The sequence below is a fragment of the Mytilus trossulus genome, chromosome 4, assembly GCF_036588685.1.
Source record: "Mytilus trossulus isolate FHL-02 chromosome 4, PNRI_Mtr1.1.1.hap1, whole genome shotgun sequence".
Lineage (NCBI taxonomy): Eukaryota > Metazoa > Mollusca > Bivalvia > Mytilida > Mytilidae > Mytilus > Mytilus trossulus.
In genome coordinates, this window is record NC_086376.1 from 78,147,913 (window position 1) to 78,174,574 (window position 26,662).

The 26,662-nt window shown below is 32.3% G+C and overlaps 2 protein-coding genes across 5 annotated transcripts in view; one reads left to right on the forward strand and one right to left on the reverse strand.

Moving 5' to 3' along the window:
* The window catches only part of LOC134716040 (endothelin-converting enzyme 1-like), a 50,923-nt gene extending 37,643 nt beyond the window's left edge, over positions 1–13,280 (reverse strand). Inside the window, exon 1 of the mRNA XM_063578725.1 lies at positions 13,085–13,280. Within this exon, the coding sequence (XP_063434795.1) occupies positions 13,085–13,119 (35 nt within the window). The 5' untranslated portion in view covers positions 13,120–13,280. The remainder of the gene's footprint in view (positions 1–13,084) is intronic.
* A 9,716-nt stretch (positions 13,281–22,996) lies between these two features.
* Positions 22,997–26,662, forward strand: part of LOC134716041 (uncharacterized) — a 28,503-nt gene continuing 24,837 nt past the window's right edge. For all 4 annotated transcript variants that reach the window (XR_010106825.1, XR_010106826.1, XM_063578726.1 and 1 more), the window contains exons 1-2: positions 22,997–23,097; positions 23,773–25,727. Coding sequence is in view for 2 of the 4 variants with exons in the window: in XM_063578726.1 (XP_063434796.1) it covers positions 23,829–25,727 (1,899 nt within the window). In the remaining 2 variants the exon portion in view is untranslated. The remainder of the gene's footprint in view (positions 23,098–23,772; positions 25,728–26,662) is intronic.

Below are 26,662 nucleotides of genomic sequence, written 5' to 3' on the forward strand. Positions count from 1 at the left end.
ACTGTCAATCACTAATACGTCTTGTCGATTTCATAATGACGTCTTTATCCTTTATCTTTCATAAGAAACTATTATGGAACCATTTATAATTTTTTTCCTTGTCAGAAAATCGGATATCTTGAAAGTCATCTCCGTTGCGTCCATGTTCTTGATGCTTGACGAATGTTAAGTTTTCATGTTCAGATGTAATATACATGTCAGTTATAAAATAACAAATGGTTGATTGAAAATTAGCATATAGTAATATTGTTTGTTGAAATATGACACTTGTAGCAACGACAAAAGCAGAGAACTTACTGAGTATATAATCCTACTATGACATACGTGCGTCTTTGACGAGAACACATGTTGTGTCTTAGAACTTGCTTATGAAGCTATATAACAATTATACTTTATGCTGTCATACAGAAAATTTGATGACAAAAAGCATTGGCACAAATACCAAACACCAAGGTAAATAATAAAAAAAGTGAAAGTTGATAAAACCTTACAAAACCATATGCTCGACTATATTAATCAACAAAACGTATATATGAAGTATAATCCGCTGCTTCATACAGTTCTGGTTCATCATGATATCACAAGTCCAGTAATAAGCACTTCAATGCTGACATGAATATCAATTATATGCATTTTCAAACTTCCTGTTTACAAAGCTGATTTTTTTCGAAAAACTAAGAATTTTCTTATCTCAGGAAAAGATTACCTTAGCAGTATTTGGCATAACTTTTTTGAATTTTGAGTTCGCATTGCTCTTCAACTTTGTACTCGTTTGGTTTAATATACATATTGTGATCTGAGCGTCACTGATGAGTCTTATGAAGAAGAAACGCACGTCTGACGTATTAAATTATAATCCTGCTACCTTTGATAACTTTTTACAACACTGGATCGATGCCACTCCTAGTGGACGTTTCGTCCCCGAGGATATCACCAGCCTAGTAGTCAGCACTTCGGTGTTGACATGAATATCAGTTATGTGGTCATTTCTATAAACTTCATGTTTACAAAACTCTGATTTTTTTTCGGAAAACTGAGTATTTTATATCTCAGGAATAGATAACCTAAGCCACATTTGGCACAACTTTTTGTAATTTTGGGTCCGCATTGCTCTTAAACTTTGTACTTGTTTGGCTTTATAGCTATTTTGATATGAGCGTCACTGATGAGTCGTATGTAGACGAAACGCGCGTCTGGTGTACTATAATTAATCCTGGTACAATTGATAACTTTCCTCAGACGTATTTTATGATTACTGACAAGTGTGTCCAATATATTTTTCTCACAAATGTAACATAGTTCTGCCAAGTAGTACATCATTAACTTTTTCAAATCACAATGAAGCACACATCATGGTACAATTAATGAAAAACTTATAAATGGTATGTAGCTTTCTGCATTTGCGTTTTTAAGGTGGTACCCAACACTTTAACTAAAATTAATTTGACTCGTTTAATTTTCTTTAAATTTTGACAAAGTATTTACTTTGACCCTTTGACAAAAATATAAAAATTTCAAAAGATTTGAACCAACCGTTTTATCAGAAAAATTACACTGGTTATATAGCAGTTTGACAAACACTTATTTTGATCATTGAGAAGCTTAATACTCCTTTTACAACACAACGTAATTAAAACGTTTAGCTGACTTTACGGAGTTATCTCCCTGTAGTGTTAGGTACCACCTTAAATAACACAAACAGGGTAGAAAGGCTTCACTTGTGACCCTAAAACAGATTCATGTAACTGACAGTGGCATCTCACCAAATAATAAACTATACCATCCATTTTATTCCAAAAAAAAAAAACATTCAATGCGTAAAACAATGTCATCGCATATTAAGTTAAGACAGGCAAATGTTTTATTTAATAAATAAGTGCTACACTTCTCAAGACAAACCCTCCTGACACACAAAGTTTCAAATTATCGTTCATATAGTACATTTCAACATACATGTAACTCGATCGGTATACACATATAATTAATATATGCTTAAAATGTTCAAGTGAACTACTTTAAATTATATTTGATATTTGATATATTTATAATCAAACCAAGATATATTAATGTTGGTCAATAGGGTGGTCAATGAAGTCACCGTGACCTACTTTAAAGATTGAGGTTATGACATTTAGACGCAATATCTCACTTAGTTATATGACCGAAGATAACTTGAGTGGAAACTAAATAGTAAAAGAATTATTGTCACGGTCGGGTAAAATTCCTCTTGCCGAGAACTGTTACATTGTAAACAAGAAACTTCTTCTGGATTTCATACTGATAGCCATGTACTTCAGAAGACAAGCCTATCAGTAAATATGACGGTACGTCCGATAACTTTTACATGGATCATGCCACCGGGTGATTAGGGATTTTGTATACCACTATAATTGCATCAAGTTCAGAAGACATTGACATATTTATACATAATTGCCAATAAGACAAATCACCACCAGAGACCAAACGACACTGAAATTTATTAACAACTATATATAGACCACCAAACGGCATTGAAAAGACTATATTTGAAGAATTATTCTAATTGAAATGAAGTATAAAAAAGTGGCTTTATTATAACTCATTCAAGTCATCACTTCAGTTCCAATCATGAGTCACACGTGTTTTGATAGCTTATAAATTTAAGCGCGTTAAATACATGATGAGAAATTCTGCAAAGATTAGATAATTTTAAAAAAGTAATGCAATGATGAAGACAAGAAAAATGAAACATATGCTTAATCTATTACGTAATCAATAAAAAAAAAATCTTTAGAAAGCAAATTAATGTAATTATCAAAGTTTATAAAACATATAGAAATGCAAATAGTAAACGTATATACATGCCATTTAGAGCATCCATTTCCGGTTACCATATTCCCATATCAATCCAAAGATACACAAGACGTCACTAGATAACTATCTTCCGTAATAATTGCAAAGGCAACTTTTAATATAGACACTTTATTGTCGATATATTTCTCAAGATAATCCAAACTCTCATTACTTTAAGCTCCTAGTCAATAGCTATAAAACTGTACAGAAGTTCCCAATCGTACGTACTTTTTTTCATTTATTGAATGATCAATGATATTTTTCAGATAATTACACATTGAAGGATCCCATCATTATTTTGATACTAAACAATTTTTACAGACTTTCGATCAGACCTATCTATAATTTGTTTAATTTAGATGTATGAGTGAGCCATAAAATGAGCATCATTTATATTGATTACGTATACAAAATGAAGGATTATAAAATCGTCATTCTGTCAGGGATATGTATGTTAGTATGGTACTTCTGTCTTAAAATGGTAATGGCTTTTGCTACGTAAGAGAGAACGGGGTACAAAAAGGTCATCTAACATCAATCAACAAGGCAGACATTAATCTTCTTCAACTTTTATGAAAGAGATTTAGGGCAATTTGTTTGCATTGTTGATAACACTGGTTATCATTCTATCAAAATGGTGTAATACCAAGAAATTGCTGCATTATGTAAGCAATTACATAAATGGAGAGGTAATGACAAACAAATCATACTTATTGGGTTTTTATCTTCGCAATTTTACCAAGACTTATATTTATATATTAATGTTACTTAGCAATGAATATTATGACGATGAATTGATGATTGACGTCTGGTTGCAAATTATACATGCTTAATATTATGGACGTGAACAGTATTTACCTCATATGAATATTCGCTGGTTTGTTCTAGACCGACATGTAAAATCGAAAGTTCCGACTGAAGGCACACAAGGACACATTCGACAAAAAAAACCTCAGTGTCATCATTTTTTTAAGTTGTCCGATTCATTACGGTACCGATCAGTTTTTCCTCTGTGTTTGAAAAGCTGTGTGCTAAGTTGAAACAAGACAAGTCTTTTTGTTTGACGAAGAAGGACCAGACCCGCGTTTTGCTGCATGCTTATGTTTATAAAGACTTCAGATCATTCTATTTACAAAAAAAATGACGACTATAAACAACAACTGAACTTGAAACATAAGCATCGCCCTGACAGGTTCATTCATTAACTGTAAAACTATTTTTATGCAATACTAGTATGAGTTATTTTTTCAAATAGAAGGTTCCTTTGCAACTGAAAATCTCATCTGCAGCATTCTTAAAATAAAAAAAAATGAGAAGATGTGTTATGATTACCATGCAATACGGCAACAAAACATGCACCAGAGTTAAAATGAAATGGAAGCCAGGAATAATAAGCCACTGTTCTATTTCTATTTATCTGGCTTTTCAATAACATGTGATCGAAATGTTGAAAGACCCGCCCACTTCTTTATTATTGAAAACTATCATTCTGCATTGACTATTATATCTTGGTGTCAATTAGAAACAAAAGAGAGCCGTTGTGTAGTGGTAAGTGCATCGGACTACTAACGCAAAGGTTCCTGGTTCGATTCCCGTTCGGGATGAAAATTTCAGGAATTCAATTTTCTGCTCTCCCTGACACCATTTGCTAGTATGGTCTTGAGGAAACGATGATAGTCCGTCGGAAGGGGACGATAAATGGCTGATCCGTGTTAAGAGGGAGCCAAATCTCTTGCACGTTAAAGACACCCTTGTAGATTTCGAAAAAGAGTAGTCTAATGCCGCTACAAGGCAGCACTCGCACCCGCAAAGTGGAAAGAGATTAATATAAGCTGCAAAAACTTGTTCCCAATCCACTATAAATAAATATGTTTAAACTACTAGTAAATTAGAAACACTCAATCGGTATAAGATTCTCAAGTTATATCTAATTCTTATACTTAATGATAACCAATGAGTATTCCTAGATGGGCATTTATTTAATGACCTTATTTGACCTATTAATTCACATGACAAGCAAAGGTTAATATATCATGACCCAGTTTCAATTCGAAAAAAACACAAAGATTTTGACGAAAAGCTTCTTTCCGTCTCTACTTTGTTAAAAAAATCTGGTTAATGCATTAACTGTGTACTTTTCTACTTATTGGTAAACTGAACAAAAAGGTATTAACTCCGAATGCTGATGGGTCTAATCGCACACGAAACGTCAGCTTAGTCTTTTTGTTCGTTCAGTATGTGCATGATGTATTTGTCACGTTAGATATTTACAAGAATGGCTCCATTAACTAAAATAGAAAATGAAATCGATATTGTGACATTATTCAGAATCTATTATATTGAAAAGTGTTTTATAAATAATATTTGGTTTTGTTTAGCAATTTAAAACGTACAGCAGATTAATGCACTATTTATATGCCACCAGGATAACGTTTCATTAACTAAATAACATAGCCTAGCACACTAGAGTATAATTATATTAAAGGAAATAATTCTCTATTACAACTTTAACATTAGGTCTATAGAAGGATTTAGTTACATTTGTAGTAACGATTAAAAATACTCAATGTAATTTAAAAGTGTTATTACGGAGGCAAGTCCAGGAGTATACATAATAGTAGGGGTATCGTAGTGGCCTACAGAAAGATAAAGAAAAGCAGTCAAAGATAAGAAAACATGTTTTCTTCGAGTACCTGTCATACGGGATGAAGGAACGGGTTCCCGCTCGTAAATTCTTAATCACGATCAAAGTCAACTACAAAAAAACGGCCTTCAATAATGAAAGGGCAGCATATCGTATAGTCAGCTATGAAAAAGTCTCGGCCGTGAGTTTTTGGTTTTTTTTTTAAAAGAGCCTCTGTAGCGCAGCCAAGTTAACGTCACTGTGTATATTCGACAATGGACACTTTCTAACATTGTGAACTAGAATGGAATTCTTTTGTTGATCTTGTATTCCTGATATTTTTTCTATTTTACAATTTCTCTCTTTATCTTCTTTAGCTTTTTAGGGCAACCACGCTGCGAAAGTGTCTTCTTATAATTTCAGCAAAACAAAACTTGAATGTATCACTTGTTTTTTTTCTGATTATCGTTGCTACTTAAAGAGCCAATCATTCCCCGTTTTGAAGATAATAAGCAAAAACGCATGTAACATTAGTAAATATCGTCATTCATGAAAAGAACTCCTGGTAAAAAGAAAACGAAGTCGACTGTCAATTTTTGCCATGCTTATTTATTTGAAGATATTGTCTTAATGTCTATCTATCTGTTATGGTTATCAGTATAATTATAGACAAAAATACTTAACATTAGTAAAAATCATATTTTTAATAAGAGCAATTACTCCAATAAGAAGTCGATTGACGATTTTTACTATTTGGCATAGTTGTAGATTTTGTCTAGCTAAATAAATCGTGATCATTTATATTTATTTTAGTTTTCTACCTATCATTTTTTTTTTAGATAGATGACAAACACAAAAACAATTCAAATGCGAAACGGGAAAATTAACGGCATAACTTATAACAATTCAACTTACAAGCAACAAATATGACAGATATGATGAACCAGCAGAATATAACGGTACGATTCACAGAAAAAAAAACCAACATAAACATTATAGAAACAAAGCACATATGGTGTTTATTATCCTTCTTTATTCAACATTTATTTAATTCATATCAAGAAAAAAATATGCGAGTTTCAACCAATAATGACTGAATGGACCCAGGTTTCTAAATGACATTTATCGTCCAATTTAATTAAAATGCCAGTTAGTAGAGCACTTAAAAAAATTGAGATTGAGTTAAATTAAATATACATGGATAAATTGTTCAAATTGTCTCCTTGGAACCAATTCATTTCTCAAAGTAAATTACACAAGTTAGAACAATCTGATAGACTTTAAATTAAAGTCGCTCTAAACTATAAATAAAACTGTGATCAACTTGGCGGTTATTAAGGATTTAAAAAAAAATACATTTAATGTAAAATTTATGTAATATTAATTAGTACGAAATTGCATGTCGCCATTATTGATTGTGATATAGATTTTTCTTTCCTAGGATTTCGTGTAGTACCTGTCGTTTATTTGTCTATAGTTTAGAATTTGAGTAAATTATAAAAAAAAACTTCGATAAACAATGAAACAGTCACTGTATTGATTAAAAATATAAAAGCAATCAATTTATGCTACTCATTTAGTTGATGCAATGTAAATTTCATGCGTGAAATTTACACCTGCAATTCATCACCCCGAACTACCTATTTGCATGCAGTTATTAATTTTCTACTTTTGAAAATTTACGCATATTGAATAATTCTAACTATCAAAATATGTTGATGATGAAAATATTTATGCGATTGAAATGTTTAACAGCGGCATTTTAATCGTCAAACCGTTTGTGCATTGGATATTTTTTCATTGAATTACAATTCCAATAAGAAATCCTACATGATGGTATTCAATTGAGAAATCACATATGCAGTTCTGATATCTAATAATAGCAAATGATTATACAATAAGTGAGGCAATATATCAGAACAATGGCTCAACAGAACTAGTCTTCTTGAATAGTTTATATATTGTTTTTAATAATAATAGTTATAACAAAACAAACAACAAAAGCAAAAACAGCATTGTAGTGACTCTGATTAAAATCTTAAACGATAAGATGAATTTTCAAAACAGAGATTTACCAATTTCCCAAAACGAAATGCAAATTTAACTATCATGGCAAAATATTATTTTTAAGGTATCAGTTGCTTCAGTTACTTTTTTTAGTAATTGAAGTATACTTTTGATGATTTTTTTTTCTATTTGATATATTTTTATTAATCAAATCCATGATTAATACTACTAGTTAATATTTCCAAGACCTATCAAAAATTGATTGTTGGCTCGTGTGAGCGTGTTCGCTCAATTTATAAGAGATATCATTTGCTGCTTCTACCCATATAGACTACCGATACCTATAAGCTGTATCGTTTTTGGAATAAAGAATATATATCGGCAATTCGGCATTTTGGAACAAGAACAAAGACTGGTTCGGATGCCGAATTAATAAAAATACGACGCATGTTCAAGCGGAAAGCAGAGTTCATAATTATATCACATCACCAGGATATTAAAATCCAACAGATCTGAAAAAATTGAACTTTTACAAAATCTTGCTTTTCACAATGTCATTGTTCAGATGTCGTCAACGGACTGACTGGCCACTCGTTCGCATGACCATTTTTATTATCGTATATATGTGCCTAACACTTAAGGTTCAAAGAAATTTTGGGAACTTATAATCAGAAGTAAGCTTAAAAGTATTAAAGTTATCTTGTCCAAAGTGGTTCCACACGTGGATATACCAAAGTGGACACATTTTAATGTTAAGTTGAAGTACCATACAAGGAAATGAATGTAAGACATCAATCTGGTTGCATTGAGTAATCAAAGACGGACAGACAGCAGCCGAAAAAGAGTGTGTTTGTGCTAATAATGATACCATGTACAAAAAGTATGTACTATAACACTTGTACCAAACTTCTTATACACAAAGTAAATATCCCCTAGAACGTAAATTTTTAAAACGAATATGTATGAAGATAAGCATTGTGTTGTACTGTTACAGTAATAAAATATCTGCATTATTCTTTTTTATCCTGGAAATAATCACGTATTGCAGAACGTGTTGATAAATGAAGGTAAAATATTAATGGCTATTTGAGCTCATGGGAGAAGCTATAAAAAGAGAACTGTAGCTTAATAGTGCATGTATCATATATACAGATACAACATAATAGTTTGAATATTTGCCATATCATTTTATTATGTTGTGAACAAAATGTGCCAATTCAACAGCAACCCACCAGATAAGCACAACTTAACTGGAACGCCGAATGTCTAATATATAAAGAATAACGGCTCTGGGTCAAGACTGGTTGCGAAAAAAATCGAAGACGTGGAAAAAGGTGACAAGTCCCGTTAACGAGTATCCGCGGAGGACAAAGTCATGATTGTAACTAATAAATTGTGGTACTAACGGAACATGGTCACAAGTCTAGTTAACGAGATTGTACAAAAACGAAATTGTGACAAGTCCCAATCTTGAATGCGTTCGGGAAACTTGAGAATAGACGAATTTGCAATTAAAAATCCGATATTTCTTAGCTTCCATAATTTTCTATATACAAACAGATCAAGATGCTTCTTCATATTGAACAAGACTTAAAATAAGAAGTTGTGGAATGAAACAACTCTGCACAACGAAAAGACCAAAACGATACAGAAATTTAAAACCACTATAGATCAGCGTACGTCCTTCATCAATGAGTAAAAGCCATATCGTATAGTCAGCAATCCTTCGATTCGAGACAAATTGAATGATGTAGTACCAGATTTGAATTGATAAAAAAATTAAATAACAAGCAGCGATAACGACCCTTCATCAGGTCAATCAAGGACAAACTTTGCTTCATACGGATGTTTCCTACATGTTATCTTTTTATTTCAGTGCAGTTTGTAATGCCATATCGGTGAGAAATTTCCTATTAAACAGATATCAGTTAGATGGATATAAGAAGATGTGGTATGAGTGCCAATGAGACAATTTATTCTCCATCCAACTCGCAACCATTATAGGTCAAAGTACGGTCTTCAACAACACGGAGCCTTGGTTCAAACCAAATAACAAGCTATACATGCATATGTAAAACTATTCAAACAAGAAAACCAACGGTCTAATCTATATAGAAAACGAGATCCACTTATGAACCACATCAACAAGCGAAAACCACTCACGCATGATCAGGTTCCTGACCAAGGACTAGCGCAAACAAACGCACCTGGTTCAAGCTTTTCAACAGGCACCAACCCTCACCCTCACCCGGAACAACAGTGCAACATCACAACTTAGAAAGACACGTACTATATAATTAATAATATATCAACCGAAATGGCCCAACTGAATTGAAATGTTTTCCTGTACTGGCATGTCTGTATACAGAACATGTACTTTTTTACTTCCATTAAATAATGTTACGCTTTTTTTACATAATAAATGATCACAAACAGACATGTATCTATTTTTTCTGTATCTTTTCGATTCCGAGAAGGAAATCATGTCTTAACAGGCCATTAAACATTAGTGTCGGAATTGATGAAATTCATATTTTTCAAATATCCTATTTTCACGACGATTGCTTTTTGTATATTTGTGATATACTTCATGAGCTATGTACGAGCAATTTAAATGTCAATGTAAATACAATAATAAACAAATTACGTCTTCAATGAGATAAAGCAATTTCCGTGTAGACTATAACGTAAAAGGGAAAAAAATATCCGTATATTTTAATATCAGAAAATAACAAGTAATCCTGTGTTAGGATACTAACACAAAAGTCACCAAAACGGACCCCAAATCATTGTTTTACTGTATTCCATGGTTACGGCGGCCATTTTGGAAATTTTAAAGTCAAAAGTAATGTCTACATATGGTGGGCAACATTTGTTTAAAGTTTCATCAATTTTGAAGCATTTTGAAATTTTTCACATTTTTGGAGTTTCCATGGCAACGGCGGCCATTTTGGAAATTCCAAACTAAAAAGTCAAGTCTACATTAGCTTCACAACATATGTTACAAGTTTCATTCAATTTGAAGCATTTTGATGTTTTTCTTATTTTTGCTGTTTCCATGGTTACGGCGGCCATTTTGAAAATTCCAAAGTGTCACTTCTGCTGCAAATTGTTCACTCCATAATTATATACCATCATATACCATGAAATGTCTCTACAACAAATTTAACATTGATGTTCTAGAATATTCCATGAAAATTCACCCCCCTCAAATTATGCCATGGAGTCCCCCTACTGAAATAAAATTAGTGCCAAGTTGAAGCAGACATGTGTCTCTAAATATTCATAAGAGAATATATAATTCCATCTACTCTCCATACAGTGGAAAATTTAGGAAATGTAAAAAAAAATTAACCCCACCCATCTTTGAGCCCCCCTAATTATGCCAAGATGACACCCTGGTATCATGGACATTGGGTTCTGCACCCCCCATGATGCAGACCCTTACCCAGAAAAAATATAAAATTTCCATCCTCTACTCCTTCCAAGAAAATGGTAGGACCGTTTAAGGGGTTAGAAAAAGAAAAATAAGAATAATAATAATAATAAGAAACCGAACAAAAACATAAAGTCCCCAAAACTCCGTTTTGGTGACTTAATTAAAGTGAAGAGGATTTAATGGCTGTACTTAACTTTCTTTTTAACTGGTCATTCAACTAACATAGTCTACATAGTTTTTTTTGTTATTCTAGAAATAGCAATTAAGCAGTAAAATAAATGAAACCTCGTCTGGATCACTTGTAATTAAAATGAGGATCCATAAGTCCAAATGTACAAGCTAATGACGTCACAGAAATGTGTGTACATGTCTACGCTACGTTGTGGTATACGGTAAAAGCTTAAGGCATTCAGACTTTTTTCCTCTCAATTATTCTGACAATTTTGAGTGAATCATATCGTGTTTTATAATTTAAGATTTTATTTGACATAAATACACAAGCTTATGTACTTCTTGTTTTTAAGATACGTGTTTGTTTTTAGTTTTGACATAATTGAGTTTAAATTGACACATGTTTCCTCGTTGTTCTGAGATGCTTAAAAAAAGAATCAAACAATTAGCCTTTTGAAACAATTCATATCCCTTTTTTAATTGATGAAATTTCAAAACAACAAATAATAAGACGATCTTTCCATTTGTCGAATAAAGACACACTTCGCTAATCCCGGTGGGTCCTTACACGTGTAATTTATTTTAAATATTTAAGTGCAGGTGGTATCCTAAATGACTGCAGAATTTTGACAAGGATTATTTCTCTTAAAATGAAATATGCTAGAATTACACAATTGACTCTTGTACAAAAGTTGTATACAGTACTATATTTTTATTCAATGCGACCGAACTTGTACGTGGAATAAATGGGACAAATCAAATTGAAGGATTTCGTAAAAAGTATGGATAAATGAATATTTGACATATATTCCACTAATATTGTCAATTTGACTGTGGTCACATTAAGTAATCTTATTAAAAAAATTGTTTATTCAATAATCGTCCTGGCACATTCTGCTTCAAGAAAGAATTTAATTGATATCAATTAAAGATTGTGCAATATTGCGTGTTCTTCACAACTTTTTATTAACCTACCTGTTTTTACCAGGCTTGACAAATTTAACCTCAGGTACGCCTAGAAGACACGGAGATTCTGTTCCGTAACTTGTCATGTTCGATAAATATATTTCTGAATTCCATGTCACATGTTGGGAAAAACTTTAAAAACAATTTCTTCAAAGAAATCTGTATACTCTAGCAAGATGTATTATGATGGTGTAGAACTTATTAAATGTTCCAAGTTTATAGTTTCACTTGTAATTCCACCATCAAGGTACACTAATAAAACTACAATCGTGTGTTTATTAAGAAACATATATAAAAGGATTGAATCCCAAATTATCAGTGCAAGTTTACCCAGTTTCAAATTTCTCATCGGTTTCTGTAAATATTATATACTTTGTAACTTTGCAATCCGTAACAGTGAAATCGAACATCCAATGAAAGCGATTGCATCGTTATAAATTCCCCATGTATCGGGAAAATTCATTTATTAACATATGTTTCTGGCATTGTTGACAATATGCATTCAAGTTGAGAAATTATGTTTATTTTACCAACAGTTTTAATTTCTTGAAATAGACGACGTGGATGATCGATAATGGAAATTGATACCTAAAATCTATTATATAAAACTGTGCTATATAATGCCATAGGGAGATAGGTGGTTTATATATAATTCATGACAACATGCAATATTAGGCGTAAAAATCAAACACGTTCGCTTCATCAGTCTTTAATATCTAACAACTTTCCATTTTGCAAATTAAAACCAAAGCAATTTACCAATATAACAATGCAGATTTTGAAAGATGTTAGGAGTCGCTTTTAGTTCAATTACATTTGACAAGTCAAGCGATTGAAGTTCTCTTTTTTTTTTTATTAATATCTTTATAATGCACTTAAAGAGAATAGATTGCTCAATAGAACGAATGAAATACTGGGGATTCCATTTTGTTTACGTTACTATAAATATCGGTGTTGATTTCATTGGGGATATACATATTTCACCTGTGCATGCTAATGGATAATTATCACAGGTAAAAGTGATTAAAGCAAGGTACAAAACTTACATTTCTATCGAATCTTGTTTTCGTCTCGCCGGCATAGTAGTTGATTTTTTGTTTATAGAAAATGACGAAAAATTTACTAAATATTTCTTTCAAAAATGCCTTCCAATGTCATCCAGGTATTACGTGTGTAAACATCCTGTAAACATTACCAAATTTGTCATCCGGGGTCTTTGTCACGTATTTATTTATATCTCTAACAATTTAACTCTATTTTATATTAATCTTTTCTTATCAAAGTGCCGCGAGACATTTAAAATACATGTACTTGTATATGTTTGTACACATTTTTTATATTGTCTTGCTGTACTTATTAACCCTATTATTGTACAAAGAAAATATTAAACAACATATTTGTTTTAACTTTACCTTAATATTGAATTACTTATCCATTTCTTGTATTAACATTCGAAATATATTTTTCCAATACAAAATCCATCAGACTGCTAAGTTTTGAGTATTATAGCTATATGAATGATAAGTTTGCAACACAAAGAAGTATTTGTCCGAATCACTTAAGGAATATTGAAATGGTTCTGGTCAGCGTTACTTTGTAAGATTGCGATATAGAATCGTAAAGACCGTATTATCAGAACAATCAGAAAATGGACAGCTAGCATTGTATGGAGCTTTCCTCTTTCCGCAATGAAAATTTGCCATGAAAGCGGTTTTCTTTGATTCAGCTAATAACATTAAGAGTTTTCTAACACTACATTGAATTTCGTTTGTGTTCAATATTGTGTATCCGAAACGAAGAACATGTACTTTGACGCTGGTCCTTATCTTCTGCTTTTCATGTTATAATTTCTTGCAATAAATTGATACACCACAAATATTTTTGAAGAATTGCAGTGTTTTTTCATTTAAAGAATACAATGAAGTGTTGGAACTATATGGAACAAGTTTAACCTTGTCGTTAAAGTATACAAGTATAGAAGCTCGTCAGTGGTTGTATTATATCAAACATGTATCTTTATCTTTTATGTTATACTTGTTTTGGGGATTCGGTGCTAATGGCAGGTCTTTGATACTTTCTGTTTAACGTTTAAACAACCCTTTTAGATCAAGAAAGAATTAAATCTTCAAATATTGTAACGACAAATAGTAGTTGCTGTAGACTATACATATACTTTAACCCCTTAAATATCAATGAGATCTCACAGAACTATATATGTTAACCCCATTTTGCACCTGTCCCATGCCAAGAAGCTGTAGTCATTGTTAGTCGAAAGTTATTTCTACTTTTGGTTCATTTGTATTTTTCAGAGTTTTGTGTGTTAGTCCATTTCGCTGGACTAATATACAATATTGGTTAAAGGCTAGTGAAGGGCGACTTCGGGTGCGGGATGCTCTTGCTGCGTCGTTGACCCATTGGCGGCCTTAGGTTGTTTTCTGATTTTTGATCAGGGTTGTATCTGTGGCACATCCCAGTTTCAATTTGCAAATCCACTGTAAGCTCTGATCCCTCAACATTAAAACGTATTCTGTGATAGTCTTTAATAGAATGGAGGAACCTTTGAATTTGAGGTAAAATGCTACTTTGATTATATGAACATAACATATGATATTATTTGTAATCTTTTATACACGATAGCAGATAAGTTTGTCCAAATCTAACTCGTGACATGAATTTAATTGTTCTCTAGAAAGTAAAACAACCAACTTCGACCGTATATCAAAATTGTAGGACGGGCAGACGGACGGACATCATTAACATCTATTTTTTAGTCAGTTTCACAATGAATTTAAAAGCCATGTGATAAAGTTTTATTTTTGATTTTATGTATTGCATTTTTATGTTTGTTAACATGCGATACTTTCTTTGGGGTATAAATGTAAATGTGCATTTAGGGATAAACTCATTTATCGCTATTTTGTGCATTTTTCCTTTGATATTTTTTGTGATAATTTTCATATCATGCTACTCGCTAGAGATGGAAAATTATCGCTAGAAACTAAGGAGCCACGTGGCGTTGCAAATGCTATTGGCATGAAATTTACAACATCGTCATACTTTAGGTAAATAGCGATAAACAGATTATCATTGGTCATCTTAAATCGATTGCTTTTCTCGCTTTCGCCGTAACCGGCTCAAGCGAGAAAATCAATCTCGTTGAGATAACCAACCATAATCTATGAATACCGCCGCTTTCGACAACGCTGGTATGCAAACTTGTTACAGTGGTGAATTGATGATCAATGCTTACTTTCAGAAAAGGTTGAGGTTAATGATAATCGGATACCATTTACCCCCCCCCCCCCCCCCAAAATATAAATATGCGGACTGCGACAGGAATACTACTCATTATTTTACCCGTATTGATTTTAGAACTTCAAAAAGCACTGATTGTTTGCTTTTTACTATATTACTTTTTTACTCATTACCATTCCACAGATAAAAAGTTCCTTTAATTATAGTTGTAATCATTTAGCATCCTGTAGATCATTTATATTAATTAATGTTATTGTCACTGGTATTGATTCATGTGTCTGTTTGTTTGCAGACTGATATCAAATTAAAAAAGTATTAATTTAACGCGAGAATTCATTGCTTATAAAAATTTGTCTGGTCTCGGTACATGGAGGCTGTAAGTTTGTGTTATTTATTTGAATTGTTTCTCCTTTGTTTTTGTTACTACACATTGACTATAATTGTGAATTGTGTACACTACAATGCAATGAAGTTCATCTGGTAGATTGTTTATATTATTACAATCAACATGTCAAGGACAGAATGTGGTCGAAAGATATTTCAAATCGAACAGACTATTAATTTGAATAAATAAACACCTTCAACAAACAATATGAATTAATAAAAATGTAAGAAAATAAAGCATTGATTTTCTAACTTCATTTATAACGGATAAGTGACCACAGGTTAATTTTGGTGGTAAAGTCCATGATACCTCAGATACAATACATGTATGGCTGGCATATTTGTTGTCTGGAAGGATTGCAAAGTGTACATGTCCAACTGGCAGGTGTCATCATCTGACCTTGATCTCAATTTCATAGTTCATTGGCTACAGTTAAGTTTTTGTGTTTTGGTCTGATTTTCTTATACTGTATGAAATAGGTATAGAATCATATTCAAAACAGAGTGGTCCTGGCCATTGATTGACGACATAAGTTATTCCATTGACTGGGACAGATTAGGTGAACGTTTGTCAATGAGCAATGGTCGTTAGAGACAAACGTTCACCTAATCTGTCCCAGTCAATGGGATAATTTAGGTCGTCAATCAATGGCCAGGACCACACTGTTTTGAATATGATTCTATATAAAAACGAAGATGCGGTATAAATTTCCGAGTAAGACTTGCGAGACTAACATGTACAGCATAAAATGTTTCCATACACAAAATATAGTAGACCAATTGCATATAGTAGTAGAAAAAAAACCTCGAAAATCAAATACTTAACTTTGATCACTGAACCATGAAAATAAGGTCAAGGTCAGATAACACCTGCCAGTTGAACATGTACACCTTACCATCATTCAATACACCAAATATAGCGCTTTTCCGAATTTTCCTTGCTCCTTGCTCTGGAAGAAGTGTTTTTAAACGAGCACATACGAATAATCAAGTTTCAGGTGGAGGCCGAATAGCAGGAGTAGCTTGTGTTATCACATTTAATACGAATAGTGAAGAGTTATTTTTGAATCTGTCAATTAAAGACGCAAGTCTTACTGAGATTTTTTTTATATCAACGAATTCAAGAATGGAAGAACAATAAAACAGACTACAATGACCTATAGTTGTTAACTTCTATGTCATTTGGTCTCAGTCTGGTCGAGTATTGTCTCATTGGCATTCATACCACATCTTCTTATTCTTATACGATAAGTGAAATTTACTTCTGCTATGCTAACAGACTTATAAAATGCTAGGAATAATCAGTGTAATGCTTTTAAGAACACATGGGTGAAGACATTGCTGACAAAATAAAACATTGATGATTAGTACCTATGTGTTATTCGAAATCAAGATTGCAACCTGTTCACTATGGGAGTATAAATCTGAACATTCTTTCACTAGTTACGTGTAAGTTTACTTTTTATTTGATGAAATTGTCTGAGATCCAAACAGCGTCGATTGGAGTAAATTATTTATCATCTTGTACTTTATCGTCGATGATGATGACTTCCGATGGTACCAGCTAGTGAATTCCTTATTTAGATAGTTTATTTACCATAAAATACGAGGTTAATTTTCATAGCTGTAACTGTTGATTTCGTCCGTCTTTTGGTAATAGACTTAATGAATATTTTATGCTGACCAGAAATCCGATAATAAAATTACCCCAAAACTCATTATATAGGTAACTAATTACACCTTAATGAGATACTATATTGGTTTTTCTACCAGTAAGGGAAAATCATTGTAGTTTTGTCAAGTGATGATTATACTAATTTGGTAAATGGTTTATGTGATGACTTCACATGAATGTAATGAGTTTTGGGCGATGACTTACCGACACTAACAACTATGATATAACGTTTCAACTTTGATGTTTGCAACTTCAATTACAGACAATATAACATATTACTTACTTCCATCCTTGAAAAATGTTTGGGGGACAACTTAGTTTTGGTTGTTAATCTGTGTATGCGTGTGGGGGAGGGGAGAGGTAGGGAGATACATATGAAAAGAGCACGAAATAGGATTTAGAATTCAAACATCAGCTTTGATTGAGAAAATGACAATTTAACCTAGAAAAAAAAAGAAAGAAAGAAGAACAGGTGTTGAACAGCTTTTTATGAATGACAGATTTAGTTCGTTAACATATGTACAAGAAAGAGTTCAATGTATAATATAATATAATTATTCTTACCAACTATCTTGTATGGGGGACATATGTTTTAAAATAGTTACGATCATAAAAGAATGTTCTGCTGGAATAAGTTTGCAATCAGGGAAACTGGGTAATCTGTTTGTTGTCAAGTTAAGTAGACAACCGTCATACACTGTCAATATCCCCCCCCCAAAAAAAAAATTAAATAAATAAATAAATAATTCATTTAATAGAGTACACCTGTCTGTACTTGTGATGCAATTGGTTTCTAATTCGATAGTCACCAAGTTTTGAATTATTCAGTTAGAGAACATCTCGATAAAGGGGCATATGACATGTAAGGATGATATTAGATTCCTTTCATTCTTCGTTCACGAGAGCAACTGGAAACAGGCTCATACGATTAACTTTGTGTGAACGTTTTCACTGATAATTTATCTTATCATTCAGTGAAAGTTGTCATATATAAAAAAAAAAAAAAAAAAAAAGAAGATGTGGTATGATTGCCAATGAGACAACTATCCACAAAAGACCAAAATGACACAAACATTAACAATTCTAGGTCACCGTACGGCCTTCAACAATGAGCAAAGCCCATACCGCATATAGTCAGCTATAAAAGGCCACGATAAGACAATGTAAAACAATTCAAACGAGAAAACTAACGGCCTTATTTATGTAAATGAATGAACGAAAAACAAATATGTAACACATAAACAAACGACAACCACTGAATTACAGGCTCCTGACTTGGGACAGGCACATACATAAATAATGTGGCGGGGTTTAACATGTTAGCGGGATCCCAACCCTCCCCCTAACCTGGGACAGTGGTATAGCAGTACAACATAAGAACGAACTATAAAAATCAGTTGAAAAAGGCTTAACTCATCAGATTGACAAACAATACAAGTGGACGTGGCCATGTACTTATAAATCCCGACACAAAAAGACATAATGAACAGATCTGAGAGTACTCGCAGTTATCCGACAGCTAGTTCAAAGCCATTAACAACTAATAAAAAATAATGCCTCTAAGACTAAGCAATCAATCCATACACATCCAATATACAATGGATTTAGTGTAAGGACGTCATAAACAGCCAGAGAAAACATGACCCTGTGCAATGCCAAGTAACAGGTATCGACATATTGTAGATCCATGAAAATGTATATGTATAACATACTAGTAATATAAAGTTAGCTTTTAATCTACTGATAACAAAGTCAATATTTATACCAATAAAAACAATATTCAATGATCTTATTACAGTGTTGAATAGGTAACCTTTAAGAATAAGTTTATTTAAAGGAGCAACAAGTTTACATGGATCATTTTTAAATTTCCGGGCACAGTTAACAACATTTCCGTAAAAATGAGGATGTGCTATCCCGTTTGAAATAAGTTTTCTACAGGTACAACCAAACTTCAAAACCAAATCTTTATATCTATGGAAAAATTTAGTAAAGGTTTTAAGTAATTTATGGTAACGATATCCCTGGTTTAATAATTTACCAGTAATACATAGGTTGCGTTCGTTAAAATCAAAAACATCACAACAGACACGGACATAGCGAACAAGTTGTGAAATATAAACACCGTAAGATGGTGCCAAAGGAACATCACCATCTAAAAATGGAAAATTAACAATAGGGAACGAAAAATCGTCTCTTTTGTCGTAAATTTTAGTGTGTAGTTTCCCGTTTAAGACCGAAATATCTAAATCCAGGAAAGAACAGTTATTACCGAATACATTAGATTTATTTAAAGTTAGTTCCTTAGGGTAAATTTCAGCAGTATATTGAGAAAATTCTTGATTATTTAACGAAAAAATATCATCAAGATAACGGTAAGTGTTGTTGAATTTATCAATTAAATGTAATTTCGACGGGTCTTTACTGAGTTTGGTCATACACTGTGATTCGTAACAGTGCAAAAACAAGTCTGCTATTAAAGGGGCACAATTAAAGGGGCATATATTTTATTACAATAATGTATGAAAAGCTCTTTAATAGTAGTTAATGAACTAGTTAAGAGCACTGACAGATTAGTTGTAGAACACTTACTAGAGGCCGAGATGAAACGATATTTAAATGTTTTTTTGTGTAGTTTAGGTAGCCAATAGTGTCCCTACTATGTATTCAATACATAGTAGGGACCTTCAAATGTTCAGAAGAAGCCTTAAGCTTTGATGTAGTTGTGATATGCTTGTTTACTATATGACTCTCTGTTACATGTAGTTAACACCCATTATTTCATTCTTTTCAAACATTTGTCCTTAAAATAAACTATAAATGACTATTAAAATTCTCATAATTAAATTTTGATATATGTATAGAGAATGGATCATAATTATTTGTAATTTCCTAATTGTCTTTAAGGGTTTCTGTTTTTTGTATTCTGAATTATGTTTTGTTTATTGTTCCTCTTTCTGTCTTTTCTTTTCTTATCTTCTTTGACGGTGTCAGTTTAATTTATACTAATGAGTTTGGATATCACTTTGGTAACATCCAAAATTGAACAACATAAAATCATCGCGCCTGTAAATGGACATCTGATATTGTCCGAACTTTGAAATTGTCTAATACATATTTTTTGAAAGCATTCTAAAATGAGAGATGGTCTGCTTCCCACCACGAGTACTACTGATTGTGCAATAATTAGAAAATTAAATATTATTAATTTTATTCCAAAACAGAATGATTTAAAAAGCATTTGGGGTTCTTCAGCACACAATGAAAATAAAACGATGCTGACAATTACTTATTTAATAGAAATTAAATTCTGTCATTATAAGTGTTGTCTTCCAGAAAATGGAAGACAATGAACAAATAAATATTCAAACACTGATACATTATTAGTATAATAGATTGGTTTTGCCTTTACAAGTTGTCTTTCTTCAACCAGATATTGGTAATATTTTAGAAAACTAGTATAGTATACGTATATACTCATAATACTGTGTAAAATTCCTGAACTTTTGACCAACGATTTCAATCAGTAGTTAAGGTTTTGATATCAAGTATTTTAAGTCATTGAGTAATTTTCAGCCATATTTTGCAAACTACTTGTACTTAAACATTCTCCCTTCATATGTCCAAATCAATGAAATCTTATGTGTAGCATCCTTAAACTTACGAAACATATCAAATGTTATAAACAGAATGAGTGGTGAAGAATATGCCAACGAAATAGCAAACGACCGACAAAAAAATCCAATCAAGTACACAATGAGGGCATCACATTTTTCAGTCTTCAACAACAGACAGGCAACAATTTATACGTCTGAACCAACCAGCGACCACTCTACAACATATTTTACCTATTGTATGATATCACTAGTGAGGGTAATACAAGACTGAAAACACATTCTGTATATATAATTGTCTAAACAGCCCAACAATGGTAGATCTGTAAATTTGCAAAAGTATTTTTTTATTCTTTTGAGGACGGGATTCGACATCATACTACTAAGAAATCATGGCACCAAATTGCCTTGCACTATGCCTGGCATGCTACACCACTCGACCATCTTGGCTGGACCAAAACCAAGCTTTACGGGTGTTACCTTTTTTCGTCAGCTTTTATCTTCCTACGTAACATAGTACATGATATATGAGGCATAATGATGGAACATTACAGATCAGATGAATTATCTATCATAGAGGATCTTACAAATTAATGTAGGATACAGTCACAGAAATAGTTATATTTTAAGGTTTATGTACCCTTCTGTAGCCATTTTTGTACGAACTTTTCAAACTTCAATTGTATTAAAACTACAGATATAATGAATAATAGAGATAGACCATTTTGTACATATTCCAAGGGGAAACTTGAAGCAAAGCATTATTTTTTACTATTCCATTGCTTTTAATAGAAAAAGAGGACTTTGTGGCAAATTAATCAAGATTTTTACAGAAAATCCACAGCCTTTATCCTTGTACTCTCATATTTGGCAATTTTATGACTGAAAGATATAGGATTATTGCATGCAGTGCTAGCATTGATTTCCTTAAAACAAGTTTATAAATGTAGTTATTGGTTAAAATAAATATGAATATGGCCAAAATCAAGTACACCTTTTAGGGTGCGCTCGACTTTAGTGACTCAGCACGAGGTGTTTTGGAATTTACAGGTTGCTTAGATCTTTTTGTAAAAAAATAAACACTAGCACATCATAGAATATCAAGTGAGTAAGTTATGTTTCAAATTTTAAAACAAAAATCTCGGTATTAAAGGCTGTGGATTTTCTACATAAATCTTGAATTATTTGCCACAAAGTCCTCTTTTTCTATCAAATGCAATGAAACAGTAAAAAAAAAAGCTTTGCATCAAGTTTCCCCTTGGAATATGTACTTAATGTCCTATCTCTATTATTCATTATATCTGTAGTTTTGAAACAATTGAGGTTTGAAAAATTCGTACAAAAATGGCTACAGAAGGGTACATAAACCTTAAGTACGTTTGAACCAGTTAAAAATCTGCTACAAATTTTATCCATCGGATCGTCGTGTTTCGAAGTCGAATATGATCTATTGTCACCTAAGTAAACAATAAATAAGCATGGATATGGAGGTAAGTACGTGTATGACATGTATAATAAGATATGGTTTATTTCGATGACGGAGCGATGCGTATTGCGTATTGATAAAAATCGCCAGATTGTTACGAGAAAGGTCACTAAGAGTTCACTGCATACGGAAAACATGTTGATGAATTATTGTTTGGAAAGCCATAAATTCAATCAAAGGAAACTTCTTCTAAATTAGTTTTATATAAATAAAAAAAATCGTACATCTAAGACTAAATTATCAATCCGTACACATCCAATATCCAATGGATTTAGTGTAAAGACGTCATAAACAGTCAGAGAAATACATGACCTTGTAAGTTTATATATTAAACATATCTTTATCTTTGTTCCAAAAAAATATGTACATATATGAGTTTTCTTCTTAAATCATTCAGGAAACATACTTTAGAATGTTTTCAGGTGAACAGCTCTTTCTAACTTATTATTTCACATGCTGCCTATTGTTTCTATTCAAACACTTTGACGATATTACAATGAACAAGTAATCTAAAACTATTTAAATAGAAAATTGCGTTGTAATATCTACATGTATTATATAGTTTAAAGGTTTTCCGAAAATCAAATCTAGTTTCGGTTTAGAATAATGTGTACATTTCTGGATCTGTCAAAGTATATTGAACAGGTACGTTACATTTTTATCGTGATATATAAGTTTTTATAGAAACGGAAAATACATACAGGGACTTTTTTTGGGGATGAAAAAGATAACAAAGTACCTATCAAATGTGATTTTCAAAAATATACCGGTATCTTGCAAAAATTATGCATAGAACAGGTTCCATAAATTGACAAAATGTTTTCGAATCCAAGGGTTGACAGGACTATAAAATTTCCAAAATGCCTGCTAAACGTGTCCCTTCGAGAATGCTGGATGTATAAATGCTCTGACATTGCGATGCCTCGTGTAAGGAGAGGACCCACTTCACATATGTACGCCAAAGAACCCATTTAGAAACAGTGTTAATAATTGTAAGTGGTCGTTTGAGAGGCCATTCAATCATCATAAAATTAGGAATGACTTAGTGCAATGCCAAAATAAAAGCACATTCAAGATGTATATTTTGGTACTCAATGCTCTTCAAATTCGTACTTTATTTGGCCTTTTTAACTTTTTTGGATTCGAGCGTTACTGATGAGTCTATTGTAGACAAAACGCGCGTCTGGCGTATATAAAAACTAGTCCTGGTATCTATGATGAGTTTATTTCCTTGTATGCCCCCTTTGCACTTAATCTACAATAAAACAGTCTATATATAGACACTATCAAATAACAAATGATAACTTTCTAAATTTACAGCCGGCCGACGTTAAGGCATACTACTAGATACATGAACGAGCTTCACATAACACGAAATGACCAATAAAGCAGCATCGCTTGAAAAGACGCTCATTTCAATGTGTGAAACTACAAATTCAAATGCTTTTGATTTTGATTTTGAGAGTGCAACAGATAATATCAACAATCAGAAGGAGAAAGATGTCGAAAAAGCAAACAAATCAACGAAACTAGAACCGGTTGAATTGACTGCAGTGGAAACTCAGTTTTTAGCAGAAAAAAATAGCGATTTTGAAGTTGAAGTTTCGTTGCGATCACAATCACAAGGAACAAAATTTAAGACAAGTATTGTTGAAGATGAAAGACAGCATGAATGCTCTGAGCAAGATAACATCAAAGCAATTGCTACTGGAGTCTGTGATTCCAAAAAGGTTGCGCCCTCAGATTTAGAACCAGTTGATGGTAAAAATGTATATAGCGAATCAAGTTTTGATGAGGAATTGTCAAAATTGAATGAACTCAACGATGAAATTGAAAAGATGTTTAAAAAAGAAACATATCATATAGAGGAAAAAGCTGATACTTTTAGTAAAGAAAAACCTAATGCGATAGATACTGATATACAGCGCTCATTTGAATCAGCAGAATACAACCCAGATGAAAGCAAAAAAGTTGATAAGACTTCCTGCGTACGAGAATCGGTTGAAATACTTAATAATGAAGATGCATTACCAAATGAAAATATGTCATCTAGTTATGATCCTAATATAAACACCAACGTTTCACAAGAGCAATATACAAGTGAAACTGAAGGCAAATGTGAAGCACAAGACAAAGACATTTTCGAGATAAAAAGTGAAACGAACAGGGAATGCGAGGCTGTGGCAAATAGAGACGATATTAGTGCCGAATTAAAGCATTTGACAGAAGAATGTTCACAACCTTTTATTTCATTTCGTCAATCAAGAGAATCTTCCAAAACGGTACAAAATTGTGTACCAAACACGATCAGTTTTGAAACGGACAGTAACATTAAGCCATCGTCACAGATAACATCGACGAGTGCAAATGAACTTGAAACAGACAAAAATGACATAGGTGATGAACCAACATGTGTATATAACTATGTAAATGAGAAGGACAATGAACATGAACTGATCGATGAATGTTTTATTAATAAGCAAACTGGACTATCAAAAACTCAAACAGGGATTAATGCTTTACTTAAATTGTCAGATAAAGACCTAGAACAGAATAATGATACGATGAATATGGAAGGAGAGGAGGATGACACAAGCGTTAATAACTCTTTGGATGGTTCTGAAGAGTTGAAAAACAAGCAACGAAATGAAGCTGAAGCTCATGCTCATACCTCTAATACAACGTCAATAAAAAAAACATCAAATAAATTTGCGAAATATTTTGGAAATTTTCAGTCTAACGACACATTAACCAAGAACACATATGAAGGAGATGACAAGTTATCTACTATAAATGTTCCATTTGATGCTATTGACAAACAAAACAAAGTGTGTATTGATATAGAAACAAGCACAGATCAAAAAGCAGAAGTATCAATACATTCAAAATCTCAGGTAACAGTCTTTAATTTTGAGGCTATTAGTTCTAGACACGTTGAATCCGATAAAAAAGAAAAACGAAAAATTATTAAGATAAAAGCAGGACGTTCTCCAACCAAACAAGTTTCAAATTCATCTCAATCAACCACAACAGGTTTGAATAATTTTACTCATGTTGGATCTGAAGTTACATCTTTTCCAAACCTAGATGATCAACGAAATCATGTAAAAGAACTGCATAGTAAATTCCTTTGTGAAAGTCATCACGAAGTTTGGAAATTTTGGTGCATGGACTGCAAAAAATCAAGATGTGAAAAATGTATAAACATTTTCAGTAAGGAAATTTGTATAAATCATCAGTTAAAGAGTTTAAAACTGATCGTATCAAAGAAAAAGGTAAGTTATTAATAAAATGAAACATTTATAACAAAGCTTATAACCTTAGTCTAAATTGTTCAGTGACAAGCAATAAAAAAATATTGAGACAAACAATGTCAATGAAAGTCGCATTGTTTTAATCTTATTATAATAATATCAAATATGAAAAAAAAAACATGCTTTTTAATGAATTAACTGAATTGAGTGTCTCATTAACAAGCAGCACTCCTTTTGCGCCAATTACTGTATTTCAGATATATCATTTGCTCCATTTTTTTTTCAAATGTATCAATTGCGCCAGTTTTCGGAACTCATTTGCGCCAATTTACCTGAACACATATTGATCGTACATATTTAAGATTAATATATATATCATTTTTGTCTGAGTGGAAATCTTGCACATATACATGAGACAGACCCACAAAAGTTAGAGCGTCAAATACTACGAACATCATGCAAAAAAAGCTACAGAAAATATGTTCGAAAGACCAGCTAAGATCATATGTTCGGAACTATTTCATCATGAAGAGGAGCATCTACAGAAAAATGACTTGAAGCCGAATTAATTTTGTATAAGCATTCTTTGAAAAGTTCAATCTGATTTGAGAATGACCTCATTTATTATTCCATGCTGGGTGTCGATAGAAAAGCTATCGGACAAGTCGGCCACTCGAAAGTTTCTATGCCCAAACTGGTTCTGTTCAAACTGTTCTACTCGAACATGGCTGAAGAACATGTATCATGTGCTTCACTATTTTCATAACCTTATTTGATAATTTTGTAGAAATGTTTTACACTTTTTAAAAAAATACGTGGAAGATCACTTATCGATTATTTGTCTCTGGTAACAATAAACAATGCATGACAATGAAACTCATTTATTACAAATTGTAGCGAAAATGTATAAACTGCTAGCGGTATTTTTTCAATGAAACGAATTCTTGGTCACACAC